This window comes from Erpetoichthys calabaricus, chromosome 12 (genome assembly GCF_900747795.2).
Source record: "Erpetoichthys calabaricus chromosome 12, fErpCal1.3, whole genome shotgun sequence".
NCBI classification, from domain to species: domain Eukaryota; kingdom Metazoa; phylum Chordata; class Cladistia; order Polypteriformes; family Polypteridae; genus Erpetoichthys; species Erpetoichthys calabaricus.
In genome coordinates, this window is record NC_041405.2 from 84,465,978 (window position 1) to 84,482,010 (window position 16,033).

At 39.4% G+C, this 16,033-nt stretch overlaps 1 protein-coding gene across 1 annotated transcript in view; it reads left to right on the forward strand.

Moving 5' to 3' along the window:
• ints6l (integrator complex subunit 6 like) overlaps positions 1–7,484 on the forward strand; it is a 102,337-nt gene extending 94,853 nt beyond the window's left edge. Inside the window, 1 exon segment of the mRNA XM_051935172.1 lies at positions 6,140–7,484. Within this exon segment, the coding sequence (XP_051791132.1) occupies positions 6,140–6,239 (100 nt within the window). The 3' untranslated portion in view covers positions 6,240–7,484.
• Positions 7,485–16,033: the final 8,549 nt, after the last annotated feature.

Here is a 16,033-nt window from a genome sequence, read left to right on the forward strand (position 1 = left end):
CTTAACAAAGTGTTATTAGTATATTTTCCCTCAATTTAAAAACATTTTATTTTCTTCTTAATAAAAATTTAAAAGCGGTACTTCGCCGGTGCGAAGCGCGTGGATTTGACCGACTGACACATACAGACATATTCATGAGTGCAGGTACTTCGGAAAGAAAGCACCGCGTAAACCTAAAGTTTAAATTAACTTCATAGACCTACAAAAGGTTGCCATTCATTTCAGGCAAGATTGCTTTTCTTCTGTACAACTATACGTTGCATTCTCAAAAGAGTGTGCTTGCACGGCTTCGGATATAGATATATATATATATATGTATGTCTATATATAAATATGTAAGCTTATAAGTACTGCCTTACTTCTCTTTAAGAAAGGAACATGTAATGATACTTGATTTAAACGATTCCATGTCTTCCTGGGTTTGCGTAGCTTATTGTCTAAAAAGGTGAAACCCTCATTTATAAAACTTTGCTGCAGATGACTTAGCTTATTGTCAATATCTTTACACGTTTTTTTAACACTTATTGACTGAAACGGGCTTTCACGAAAAAAGTTAGGGCTTTGCTACAGGATACACCCTCCACAAGTTAAGCAAGTAAAAATAAAATATATATTTCTGTTTTATTTAAACCTTTTAAGTTCGTATGCATAGCCCCATTTGGCTGTTTAATTTTTTTTTTCTTTCTTCAGTAATATTTAATCTCCTTAAAGAAAAAGAACATATCCATTTTACTTTTTTTTTTATCTCTGTAGTAATATTTTACTGTAAAAGAATAACCAGTATTTAAACTTTTTATGTTACTTTATACATTTATTTTACACAATGTTGAAAAATTAATAAAAAACCTACATATTTTGGCAGCTGCTGCTTTCATTTTCAATAAAATGAAAAAAAGCTCTCCAAGAGAAAACGTCAATAAAGAAGAAACAGTTTGCACTATCTAAAAATCAGAAACCCTCATTTATAAAAGTTTGCTGCAGATGACTTAACTGAAAATAAATGAATAGTTCCTATGTGTATAATACATATTTATCTATTTTACTTATGCCTTTATTCCACCAACTTACAACATCTGAGGTACAATTTGTTACATTACTTTTGTTTTTTGCACAACATGCAGGTGAAGTGACTTCCTCAGGGTCACACAGTGGTGTCAGTACCAGGATTTGAACTGACAAGCTCCGGGTTTGCTGAAATATTACTGAAGAAAGAAAATAAACGAAAATGGGCAAATGGGGCTATGCATACAAATGTCCATTCGTCCATTATCCAACCTGCTATATCCTAAATACAGGAGCCACTAAGTAGATATGTATATATACAGTATATATATATATATGTATATATATATGTATATATATATATATATATATATATATATATATATATATATATATATATACAGTTTATATATATATATATATATATATATACATACAGTTTATATATATATATATATATATGTATATGTAGATATGTAAATTTGTATATGTATATATATGTTTATGTGGATGTGTATATGTGTATATACGTATGTATATGTAGATATGTGTATATGTAGATATGTATATATATATCTATATGTATATATATGTTTATGTGTGTGTGTCTGTGTATATTATATATATAAAAGACAGCAACACTCATAACAATGACAACGCAATTACATTGACAATCATGTTACGTTATTTTTAAAATGTTTCCTTTTTTTTTTTCATAACCTCTTTAACACACTACTTCTCCGCTGCAAACCGTGGATATTTTGCTATATATATATATATGTGTGTGTATGTATGTATGTGTGTATATGTATGTGTATATATATGTTGATATATGTATATATATGTGGATGTCTATATGTATATATATATATATATGTATATATGTAGATATGTGTATATGTAGATATGTATATAAGTATATATGTTTATGTATATATATGTTTACATAACCTCTTTAACACACTACTTCTCCGCTGCGAAGCGCGGGTATTTTGCTAGTATATATATATATGTATGTATGTATGTATGTGTATGTATATATGTATACAGTGGAACCTCGGTTTGCGAGTAACTTGGTTTACGAGTGTTTTGCAAGACGAGCAAAAATTTTTAATAAATTTTGACTTGATAAACGAGTGAGGTCTTGCAGTACGAGTAGTATGTATACGCTTTGTCTGCTGAGCATCATGTGATCACAACTGAGCTGATGGTTCTTCTCTCTCTCTCGCTGCGGGATTGTGGGCAATCGTCTCCTATTCTCCGTCTGAGTCGGTGTGCCTCATTCATATAGTCAACATCCGTACGAGCGTATACTGTTTACTGCAGCATTAGCATTGTGACTGTGTGTGTGCTCGCTCGCTCGCTCGCATGTGTGTGTACGCGCGCGCTCGTGTGTGCGTGTATGCTGTGACGTGCGAGTCCCCGTCTTGCACCCTAAAACACGAAGCTGTGTGTCAGTACTTTAGCAACACCAGCTTTATTCACCTTGAAACAGCAACATCGCAGTTATTTATTGTAGCGGGATCTGCCGCTCTCCTATACACAGACACAGCAGTCAGGCAGGGCCCTGCGCATTTATAATGTTCCTTGTTCCTTGTATCACCCATCGACGGCAGGCGCTTATAGCATGTCCGCGATCTTTTCGGATTCGCTTTTACGGCGAACTGCTACAGCGCTGGGAGACTTCGATTACTTTGGGATGCTCTTCCGGGTGTCGTCCCGTTGGGTGCAATCCCACAAGAGTTTAGAAACTCACTCACACCAGCCATGATTCTTTTCAAAGGTAAAGTGCAGGTTAATTTGTTTTATGTATTTTTACTTTATATTTTATATTAATCATTTTTATATGAATAGTTTTGGGTTGTGGAACAAATCACCTGAGTTTCCATTATTTCTTATGGGGAAATTCACTTTGATATACGAGTGCTTTGGACTATGAGCACGTTTCCGGAACAAATTATGCTCGCAAACCGAGGTTCCACTGTATATATGTGTGTATATATATATATATATATATATATGTATATCTTGGGTTTTTTCATATTTTGCCATTCTCCAAATTCATTTTAAATAAATCTTTGTCACTTTTCTAAATAAATTGCATCAGAATGTTTAGAAAATTGTGGAATTATTTAAACAAACAGATGTTAAATAAAATATTTTTGCTTTTACTTTTTTGGTATGACATTTTGAGATAACCTTAGAGGCTTCTGTTTTTGTGAAGTACTTGAAGGGAAACCACCTCTGTTTACTTCAGTCAGCTTCACTTGACAAAATAATTTGTAAGTTTGAGAGCACATGTCTGAGTGGAAAATCTGCTACTGCCATGAAAAGCAACAAAATTATCTGTACATGTTGGTAATAGAACTAGGTGAAGTTTTTGTTTCTTAACAATGTAAAATTCCAAAGTGTGCAGTTTTTTGTTTGTTACAAAATTGAAAGAATTTGATGCTACTAGACCAGTGATGACGAACCTTTTAGAGACCGAGTCCCCAAACTGCAACCCAAAACCCACTTATTTATCACAAAGTGCCAACACGACAATTTAACCTGAATACTGTGGTTTTAATTTAGAAAAAACAACTCCTACATTAAAATCTTTTGTCTTAAAATAAAAACATAATAACAGAGCTTTCAATGATTCAAACAACTTTTTATGGAAAGGTCAAAGTTTGCATTTGGCATGCTTTTGAACAATTAGTGTGATTTTTGCTGTTGTATGCATGCTGTTAATTTGTCTAATCTTGGCTCAAACTTTGTAAGTTTGAGAGCAACACATGCAGTCAGCACTCGGGTCATCTGTTTCTGGTGTCAGATTTGATATAATTCAAAGCTGAAAACAGCTGCTCACAAACATAAGATGATCCAAAGTAAGGAAAGCAATCCCAAGTGCTTTCATTGACTTAAAATTATTTGGCAGAGAATTCCACACTTTAAAGAATTCATTTTCAGAACTAAACTGTGCTGTCCTTTGTCATCCCTTCTATCTTCTCCATTGTTTCACGTAGGTCTTCCCCATTAACCTCTGTTCCCGTTCTGTCTCTCTCTCTCTTTTTCCCCTTTCCATCTGCCCGGGGACGTGGATCAGGTGTGGTGATTAGCAGCTCCCAGCAACAATTACAGATGCGGACGACTCCTCACCTGTGCACTTAAGCGAGGACCGACCGTATCACGAAGCTCTGGCCACACTACCACGCCCCCCTCTAAGCCGCGAGTGCGCTGATTATCTATTAAAACTGACCTTTTCAATTTTTAGCTGTGGACCCGCTATACCACAATCCCCTCCAACCTAGCTCCTCTCCAACCCCACCACGGAAATCACCTTTGCCACAGTCTCAACAGGCTGCAGTCCACACTGCATGTGGAGTCAGGTCTCTCATCCAGTCCATGCTCCCATTGGGCTGTTGGGCAGAGGGGCAGATGATATGAAAAATGTCCTCAGATATGTGTGGAGAGGGGGAGGGGAGCAGTCCGGCCCCACGTCCCTCTGGATTTCTAGTAACAAACTGTGTGCTGGGGCGACGGCGCGCGTGCCCACAGGGAGGGCACTGAGTACCCACCCCCTCTGGCACATGTGCCATAGGTTCGCCACCACTGTACTACACTACATTACTAACATTAGAGACCATGCAAGTAGGAACTAGAATCTTGAGAGCAAGAATCATATGCTGTACAGTGATCCCCCGCCTATCACAGAAGTTACGTTCCAGACCCATCAGTGATAGGTGAAAATCCGCGATATAGAAAGACCATATAAATAAACATTTTTTTTTTTTTTATAGTTTACACCTTAAAATACCCCTCCCACACGCTATAAACATATGTAAACTTATTAAAACACACTTTGTAAACACGTATGATATGTGGATGTCGGGCTAAGGTTATGAGTAACATCTCTCTATTATAAAAAAAAATCTTGGCAGGGAGACGAGGCTTGATCTTCTTGGAAGACAATTTGACATCCTGTGAGAGACATTTTAACGTCACGCAAGACAAGACAGTGAGACAGAAGGACAGCTGCTGTACAGGCTTTGAAATCATCGACGCGCAGAGTGACAAGCAGAACAGGCATCTTGGCAGAAGCAGCACAAAGCCAGTAGCTGATCCGTCTGCTTCTCCTTAGCGTGTGTTCAGCCCCCCCCTTCACAATGCAAGCAGCGTTACAAGTCTCGCGAGAAAAATATTTAACCACTTCCGGGGCAGGAAATAAAGGACAAATACTGTTTTTACAAAAGTTTTAAAGTAAAAATGAAAATAATGCATATGTAACAATTCTCAAGAAAATAACAATCTCTTTAAATTGTTTATCCGGTAAACCAAACCCAGGGGTGTGTGAGCGAAGCGAGCAGAGCCCCCTAGTAATAATAATAATAATGCGTGATAGCTGAACCGCGATATAGCGGGGGATCACTGTATTGACAGATTTATTAACCTTTGTAAGTAAGTAGTTGGAAGAGAGTAGTTCTTATAGAAAAAAGAGTCATTTATATACTGTGGGGGGATGTCAACGTGTTCTTTAGCATGGAGTAGCAAAAGTGAATTATTTGGCCCCAGAGCAAAATGCCATGTAACACATTCTGCCTTGAGGCATGATGGATGCAGTAGCTTTGCGTGTGGCATGGTTTTCTGTAGCAGGGACTAGGATACCTGTTCAGTCTGAGAAAATGACAAGTACAGACAATATCCTTGAGAATGACTTGTGACAGTCTTGAAAATCTTACATTTATACTGTAAAATTACTTAAAAGCCTAATTATTCAGTAAAACTGCTCTGAAGTGGTCATAGAAAAGAGGGAGCTATTGATGAATGACATTACAGTGAGCATGGACAGATCTTGAAAAAATCTGAAAGGAAGAATATTTAATCAAATTCAGATGTGCAAAATTCAAGGTAATGTACGTAAAACGACTGTAGCCAGTAAAGGTGCAATGTTTAGTTGGGTTGATATTTTCTGAAAGTAATGAATGATTTTTTTTTTTTTTGTGACATTTTAGTTCTTCGACGTTCTTTTCACATACAGTCATGTGAAAAAGTAAGCACACCCCATGGAAATTGTTGATTTTAAATCTTCATTGTAATTGTTATCAAATTGTGGAGTTTGATCTGTAAAGATGTGCCTCACTTGTGTGTTCCACAGATTCAAAAAACGGGTTCTGATCCAACAGCTGGAGTCTGCACTGGAAGAAATGGAGAAGAAATATCTGACAAACAGGGTGAACAATATCCATGGCAGGTGATTGATAGCCCACCGCTTGTTGTGAGATGGGACCGAGAAGTCCAGCTCTTCAGATGAACTGTGAGAGCATGGCAAAGAAGGGTGATGAGGAGTGAAGAGGGAATGTTGCATCCATGCTTTTCCTCTCCACACTTTTGCCAACATCCTGCCCAGCACATGCCAATCCCTTCAGTGCTCAGGATACCTTATGTGGAGAGGAGGTGGCTAGCCAGAGTTTTCAAGGAAACACAGACAGAAATGTGTTCTTCCTTGGTTAAAGTGCAGGATTTTTAAAGTCCTACGCATTTTTGTGCATCAGCCCTCAAGCTGCTTGCCAGCATGGAGGAGGAGCTGTATGTATCAGGTGGACCAAGGTATGAAATAAGAGTACGTGCTTAAGGTTAAAGTCTGGTGGATGAGTGTAGAGCAAGGGTTCCCAAAGTGGTCGATATTGACCCCCTGGGGTCGATTTGAACTTTCTAGGGGTCGATAGTTTCAATGAAAAAATTTGGGGGTCAACGACAGCAAAAATAGACCCCCTTACTACTGCTATTTGTTACTTCAAAATATCTATGATTCCAATAGGTACCTAATTAAGAAGTAAAATCATTTAAAAAAAACACATTACATACCAAATTTGCGAACGAAAAGGTAAAATGTGTCATTAAAAGAGTCACACGTAAGAATGCATGAAAATACATGTAGCACAAACATGTCTGTTCATTGTCTTATCGAACATATCAAAGCAAGTGCGGATATGAAAAACCATTGCATGTAATTAGGGGGTCGACGGTTTTAAAAGTTTTTGGTAAAGGGGTCTGCGGCTGAAAAAAGTTTGGGAACCCTTGGTGTAGAGTGTACTTAGCTAGCACAGCCACTTGTTTTCACATGTGGAAGTTGTGTACACTTGTACATGATTCAGGTAGAACTGTTTTAGATCCATTGTTGAGTTTTTTCTTTGCACTTCGGCAGGACTTGCTAACCTCTGCTAGCAGTCAGTGTTCACAAGTAAGACAATGTGGGCTTTGTAGACTCTACATAGCAAGAGGGTAAAAGTGTTAAACTAGACCACAATCCAGTGGTTGGTATGCTGGCAGATGCTTTAGATGCCCCCGATATTGGATTCTCATCTACCTCAATCTTAACTTGAAAGACAATTAAAATAAGACATTTAAAGAGACTCAAATAATCGCTGTTTCTTAAAGCATGTATCCAGGCAGAGTGAGAAATGTCCTTCAAATAAATATTACTGTTTTTGTTAGGTTGATACTTCAAATTATTGTTTTATGAACCAAGGAGATTGTCCAATTTTTTTTTTTATAAAGTTTAATATCAATCTTGTTTTATTTTAAGATTGAAAACCAGTCCAGTATTTTGGATAATGCCAGCACAAGACCGCAGTACCAAGAAGGAGTTTGCCATAAACTTTCTTGTGGCTTTTTTTTTTTTTTTTTTTTTTTTTTTTAATAATGCCTGCATATTTTTATATATATATTTTTTTTTAGTATCCGTATATTTAAAGGTGAATGTTCTGGCAACACATCTTCTAAAAGGGGAGTGAGTCTGTCCTTGTTTATCACCTGTAATCATTGTTCATGTAGGGTTAAAAAATAAGTTTTCTATGAAACAAACCCTTCATTGACAACTATTTTTCATGGGATCCAAGTTTAATATCAATGCTAAATTTTTGCCTTGCTTGTCCTGGCATCTTTCTCTGCTGCAGTACATTTAACACATTCAGCTTCCTGTTTGCACACATTAGTCGCTCCAAATTCTGCAGAAGCTTCTCACTGCAGACAAGCATTATCATCACTAAGGCCGCTCAAAACCTGCTTTAAAGAAGGGGTTGATTCTTATTTATAGGAGTGACAACTTTAAACTGCTTGTTGTGATTTAAAAGAATAACAAAACTTTGAGGGCTTGCCTGCCGTGCAATACTTTTTACTTTGTGTTTTGTGCCACAAGTTTGCTAAGTGCATTCTTGCTGTTGAAAACCCTTTTTCTACAAAGATGGCATTCTTTTTATAACACTGTTGTCAGGCTTTCCTTAGAACTGACACGCTGCTACTCAACTGACAGAAATACCCTCTGCAGAGCAGGTACACCAGATGTGTTGAGACTTTGGTGGGTGCACAAAATTCATTAGGTAGCGCAAGGTGCCAAACCCGTTTCAACTTGTTGTGTAAATTCTTCACAACCCACCCCCAGAGAGAGTTTTTTTTCTTTGAAGATCTTTGCAAGCTTGATCTATGGTTTTTGGTGCTGCTGGTTGCGTTTAAAGGTTTCTTGCTTGCCATCAGATCTTACAGCAGTGCGTCAGGAGCACAAAATGTAAAGCACAAGCTTTTGTACTTTGCCAGCAAAGCATACACACATTCGTTTACAGTCCTAGGATGCTGCTCTTTTCTGAGTGTTTGTCCAATGATGACCACAGACCACTGCAGGTCCAGTTTCTTTTGTTCAGCTGTTATTTTGTTGAACTGGCTGCTGACCTTCCCATCCATACCTGTTCCCAGGGTCCTGTCTTTCCTCCCATACACACCCCAAACCTGCATAGGCTGGAGCTGCAGGAAGCACTAAATGTAAGTTTAAAAATGAAAAAAGAAAAAATGTATTTTACTTTTTAATGTTCATATTACAAAGAGATTATTTTTGGACAGTATTCTTATTAGAACATAAAAAATGGAAATATTTTAAAACCTGAACTGTATAAATAGAACTTTTTGTAATTATATATAAAATGGACATTTTATTACTTTTTTTAATGAAAATTGGAAAAAAATGAAATAAAAATTCCCTAATAAATATGTGAGATGCAAAAAATATGGTGTAGCACATGGCTCTTGTTGAATTTAATAGCCTAATAACAAGTTATAGATTCAAGAATGGGCCTCTCTTGTTGGTAAAGTGCATAAAGCCCTTTCCCAGATTGTGGTTGTTTATCTGGCTCTGTTTGTTCAGTGTGCAGCCTGAAAACCTCAAGGCATGAACTTGGTAAGGGGTCCATGTGCAGCACAGAGATACTAGCCCCGGGCCACACCACTATACCCCCTAGTTGTTGTATTTCTAGGTGGAGTGGTGGCTCTGAGGCTAGGGATCTGCACTGTTGGGCCCTTGAGCAAGACCCTTAACCTGCAATTACTGAGCGCTTTGAGTAGTGAGAAAAACGCTGTATAAATGCAAAGAATTATTATTATTATTTCAATGCATTGCTAGATTTGCTGCCAAGAGCAGTGTCTTGTTGAAAAAGCCCGTTTTCAAACAAGTACACTTGGCACCCTGACGAGACGTGCCAGAACAGCAGTGTTGCTTAGATGTTTTATGGTATTTTAATGTTGAGACCCACTATGTGCTAAGAACACCCACCACCATCCATACTATTACACCATCACATGGACTTGAGGTGTCTTTGCCATATTCTGAGCCTTCCATCAGCCCGAATTAATACAGAGTGAGATCCGTCAAACTAGGTGATCTAGCTTTGTCCAGTCCTCCAGTGTTGCTTAGCCCAGTGCAGCTTCATCTTGGGTTGACTGCTATGCAACATTAATGACATGGTACAAGTTGTTTGTTCTGATATGCACTTTTTTCAGGGTAATTGTCCTGCCCTGGTATTGTAATACATTGCAGGCAGATGCAGCTCTTCCAACTGTTCGTATGTTTTTGTAGATGTTAGATGCTCAGCTCTTGTTCAGGAGGGCAGCAATGAACACCGATATCTTACTCTGATGCCAGCAGAGTTAATTTTGGTGTGATCTAAATTTTCTGCACTTCACTATTCACTTTAAGTTCATGTAGGAAGTGCTTGCAATTCTCACCATAAACATTGATTATAATAGAATTCCATAGCTGGTATAGCATGCTGTCATGCAGCCTGGTCATTTTGCTTACCTGGGTGCCAACAGCATGGAAGGTTTTTGGAATTGCAGATGTAGTTATGACAAAGTCTACAGGCCGTATGCCTACTTTACATTACTGAAGGAACTTGGTCCGTGACATGCACATTTTCTTTTCTTTGCCATATTGAGTGATGCATATTCTTCTGCAGTGCAGTCAGTATATGTCTGTTGTTCTGAACTAAATGAAAGTTGTCGGTCTAGCTTTCTGAATTATTTGTAAGGCTAGCCACTAAAGGGACACCTTTAGCAGAGACGTCAGACTTGGGAAAGTGAGTGGTCATCGTAGAATGCTGATGGTGACTATTTAGCCTTTTCCGTACACAGACACTTCTGGTCACTTGGCTACTGCTCTGGTCCTTCTTTCTCGAATGTTTATAAGGCACAGGCTGCTTCTACACAAATTGACTCTTAGATCAGGTCAAGGCGTTTTATTCACGTTCAAACAAAAATCACCCCAGAAACCAGTTGACTCAACTGTAGTGGAGCCCACCTTGGTTACATTGAGAGTAAGACAAAAAATAATCATGGACAGAAGAGTTAACATGAGGATGTGAAATTGTCAGGACAATGTGCTTGTTTAGTCATGACATATTGGAGCTGCAGAAGTATATACAGAATTTTCATGATACAAGAAGTCTCTTTACAGGTAAGTATATCAATAAAGACCATTGCTATAGAGGGGTGGTCCTAAATTTGACACTGAGAAACCTGAACTCTACCTGTGACCTGCTGTCTTGTGCTCTTCCTCTGACTTCTGTGCTTCCTGTTTTCTGAAATTGCTTTTGCATCTATATATCTGAATCTACGTGGGATGGTATGAATGACAAAGTTTGGTAAAGACTATAAAAAACAAAGTGCTGCACCATTCTACCTACAAAAATAAAACAAGTAGCAGTATGTGAATAGAGTTGTGTGTGCAAACACCACCAAATACTGAAAATGGTTAAGTGACTTTGTGTGATCCTTTATGATTTAAAATAAGTTGTTTGTGAAGACTGCTAAATCACAAGAGCAAGAAAACATTTTGTGCATGTTTAATTCTAATTTTAAAAAGTGAATACAATTTAAAAGGATTTCAAAATTGACCTAATAAAACCTGGCAGGTAATAACTTGTGTACTTAAGGTTAGACATCCTTCAAAACCAAACATGTGGGGAAATCAAAGTCTAAGCTCACGTGGATCCTTTGTGGATGAACCACATTATGACCCTTTACAAGTGAAATCATATAAGTGCAAAAGTAATTATTGAGCCTTATTTTGATATCACGAAGGGAGTTATTTTCATTGGAAGTAGTTAATATGTTTGTGCTGGCACACTTCTGGTCCAAACCTCACCCAGAAGAAACTTAACAAATGAAAAGTATGTTATCAAATATAAGGATATCGACCACATCGTCTTAACCTGTGTATCCAGAGCTGAGTCGCTGGAGCCTGTCCCAGCAGTCACAGGGTGCCAGACCACCATAACAGGATTCACACTCGCACACATAATGTGCCAATTTAGCAAAGCCATTTCACCTAACTTATATGTCTTTCAACCTGTGTGGAGAAACCAGAGGAGCCCCACAACGGACATGAGGAGAACTTGCAAAGCCGTAGGCAGGCAAGCACCTGGGATGTGAACTCTGGTCACAAAATGAGGATTTATTAAACCAAAAAAAAAAAAAGATGCTTTATGAGTGGTGCTATCATATGCAAAGTGTACTGAGATGTGCACTGCCATGATGAAGAAGAATGTGTTTACATAGAGGCGTTCTTTTTAGTGGGAAACAAAAATGGGCTTACCTGATGTTGTACTTCCTCAATGTTCCTGTTTATTAAATATGGATAAAGAAAAAGAACTTTTGTATAAGGATGTTGGAGGGAGCATTTACTGGGCAGAACACAAACTACAGGTAAACAAACCAGAACACGGCACAAGCACCCAAAACCTCTTCCTACTCGTCTCTTTACTAATTCCTTTGATCTCACGACCACACTACCTCCCTGCTCCTTTGTCCTCCCAAAGGCCAACTCGGTAGGCTGCTCCTTTGCAGGAGTGCCCTCTTAAGACTTTAGATCTCCCTCTAGAACTCCCCCTGCACTGACTTCCTCACATTCCTCCATATAATCTTGTATGTCCTACATAATCGCTTTCAGGAGTTACTTGAAGAAAATTAATGTTCTCTAATGGAAGCCACCCCTTACTATATTTAGTGCCCTTCTCTTGCCACGGGGCTCATCAAACTGGTATTACTCACACCCTTACTATTTCATAATAAATTGTGAATATTTTTCCCCGAGAACATGGAGGTTGGCATGGTGATAAGTAGTGCTGCTGCTTCACTGTAGGAAACTCTTGTTTGTGTCCCAGGTGTTCCTTATGGGAGCTTGCAGGTTCTTCTTGTATCTGTGTAGGGTTTTCTCCCTCAGTCCAAAGACATGCAGGTTAGGTGACTTAGTATTGCTAAATTTGGCCTTGGCGTGTGTGGGTGCAAGTTTCACCCTGTGATGGACTGGAGCCTGTCCTGGTGTTGAGGTGTGCTTACTGCCTTGCACCCTGTGATTATTGGGATAGCCTCCAGCCCTGGATAAGTGGGTTAGGAAGAGGACGGGTTAGGTTTTGGGTAGTACAAGTGGGTGCAATGGTTAATGCGGCTGCTGCTGCCACCACCAAATCCTTACTCAAGAGTGTCTCAGCCCTACACTTTAAGGTGGAGTTTGTACCCCCCCCCCATGATTTTTCTCCATACTTCAGTTTTCCTTCTACTAAAGAACTGCTAATTTTAGGAATATCATTGAATTTTCTAAGCCCACTTAATGTGATTTTGGGGTCAAGAGCCTTTTAGCAGCACTGCACATAGAGCAGGAACCAACTCCACAAGGTGTGCCATTCTATCATACACAGAAATTGTGATTATAGGGCTGAAGGACGGAGGACTGTTGGCACGCAGTTGACTCCGTGAAACATTGATGCCAACTGCATCCAGCTTGAATTTGGACCTGAGTTTGGAGTCTGTGACGCAGCAGTAGTACGTTGGCTGCTCATTTGGTATTTAGACCTTGTAAGCTCGATGTGAGGCTGAAGTGGAGCACCTCTGGAGAAAAAACATTTACAAATCATAAAATACAAATATTGTAATCTCTTTGTTACGGCTGTCATTATCTCATTAGTAAAGGTAGATTTGAAAAGCTCAAGTAGAATTTAAAATAGCTTAAAAGTCCTTTTGGTTTTTTGGATACAGGGAGGATGCAAGAAAAGCCATCCAGATTAACAATGGGCCAGCTCTGGCTGCCAAAACCATCACAACATGTAGACTACATCTTCTTGCATGCTGAGGAAATTGAAAAAATGAACAAAAAATACTTGCCGTGGGAACTGTCTGAATATCTGCCTACAGTTAACATTTTCAAGTGAAGGGACTTTAAAATCGGTATCGTCTATGAGTACTGTCAAAGCTACACTTGTATGCGGTGCCTTTAGAAAGTGTTCAGACCCCCTCATTTTTTTATATTTTATTATGCTGCAACCTTGCCTTAAAGTCCTTTAAATTAATTTTTCCCCTCATCAAGTAACAATACCCCAGAACCATAAAGCAAAAACAGGATTTTAGTAATTTTTGTAAATGTATTAAAAATTGAAATACTAAAATATCTAATTAATCAAATGTTCAGTCCCTTTGCTAGGACCCTTGAAGTTTGGCTCCGGTGCATCCCATTCTACTGATCATCACTGAGATGTTTGGAGCCCATGTATGGAGTTGATTAGACATAAGGAGAGGAGCCCTCCCGCATATAGAAGTTCTCACAGTTGACAATGTGTATCGATAAAAACCAAACCATGACGTGTAAGCAGCAATAAATTTCTGTAGCATTGAATGTTCCCAAGAGCAGAATGCCCTTTGTAATTATTAAATGGAAGAAGTATGGAACAGTGGCTCTTACTAGCCAAACTGAACTATCTGGGGAAAAGGGCTGAGGTAGGAGAGGTGGCGAAAAACCCAACAGTCACTCTAGTTGAGTTCAAAAGGACCTGAATAGAGATTTGAGAAACCGGAACACTCCATTGATTTGGGCTTTATGACAGAGTGGATGGGCAGGAAGATCTCCTCAGCAAAGAAACATGGAATCCTGCTGGGAGTTTACAAAAAGGCACCTGAAATACTCCACTGACTGTAACAAACTTTTGTGGTAAAACAAAGATTAGCATTAAGTCTAACGGAAACACCTCATTCCAATGGTGTGTCACAGGAGCAGCTGAGTGCTGTTGGGTTGTTTTTCAGCAGCAGGGACTGGGAGGCCATGCAGAACGGAGTGAAAGCTGAACAGAGCAAAGTACAAAGATGGCCCTCATGGTCAACCAGTGTACTTCAGAGCACTCTGGGCCTAAGGACACAAAGCACTCAACACGAAAGGCCAATGGACAACTCTGGGAATGTCCTTAACTTTACCCGGCCAGAGCCCAGAATTGACCCCAACCAATCGCCTCTGGGAGAGACCTGAAAACAGCCACCCTATCGAGGGGCCTCCATCTGCCAGACAGAGCTTGGGAGGAGCTGTGAAGAAGAAAGTCAAACCCCCAAACCCAAGAAGACTCCAGCCAGCAATCTCTGCCAAAGGGAATGTATTGAGTGAAGGGTCTGAGCCAGAGTAATACAGGGCGATTCAAAGTGCCACATTTTTACAACCGGAGGCACCTAGGAACCAATCACATACCAATTGAAGGGGGGGGGGGGGGGGGGGGGGGGGGGGGGGGTCATAGAAGTTTCTGACTCTCACTGGAAGATGGCTCCCTTCAGTCTGTGCATTTCTCAACAACAAGCTCCCTCATCGCTGGATTGGCCATAAAGGAGTCCCATGATTTGAAATTCCACTTCTGGCCCCCAAGATCACCAGATCTCAGGCCGTCTGACTTTGTTTTGTGGGGATACGTTAAGGATTCTGTGTATGTGCCACCATTCCCAATAAATAATACTGGATGGTCTCCGAAATCATATTGAAAGAGCTGCGAGTACAGTGACACAGGTTGTTATGAAATGAAAGTCTCCTTGGGTCAGTTTCAAGATCTTCCTTTCAAACTGGGAGGGCTCACTGGATGTTCCCTGCAACCAGACAGAAGTAGTCTGCCACTGGAAGAATGTGATCAGTTTGAAGTGCTTGGTTTTCAAAGACATTTGCCTGGAGCTCTAGAAACATTTGTAGTCCTAAACCTGGGGTAGCAAGGTCAGTCCTGGAGAGCTGTAGTAAATGACAGTCTTCGTCACTAAAAGTGCTGCCAGTCCTAGCTCAGCAAACGGTGCTTCAAACTCATGGGGATTTCCACAAGATATGGGAGTCTTTATAATAAGCAGTTGGGTCCATCTAGCATTTTTAATACATAGCAATGAGCATGATGGGATGGCAATTCTGTAATCGTCATCGTAAGCACGCCTGTGCAAAAAAAAAGCATCGGTTTTCAACACGTCTCGTCCCTCTACTTATTTGTTCAGTTACTTTTATCTAAATGACATAATAGACCAGAATTTCTGCTACTCCAAATGTCATCAAACCTTTCCAAGTCATACATGAGAATTTTAGCAAATATTAATTAACAGTCACTGCTGAAATACAACAGAGTACTATTCACTTCTGTAAGAAAAACTGAAAACACATTTGACTACAGTGGCAAACCCCCAAACATATCCGCAGGCAATGCATTCCAAAACCACAGTGGACGCCTGAAGCCGTGGATAACAGAAAGCCCTTACGCTTACATATATACCTACCTATGCCAGTTTGAGAAATTGTGCACAATAAGACATTACCAACACTGTACTTGTGCTCTCTCCCTATCTTTCTCTTATGAAGGCATCAGCATGGTAAAAATGCCATGAGACACAGATGCCCACCTCTGCGTCCCGTTGGGCACACTGGATTTTCGCCATGCACTGTGCACAG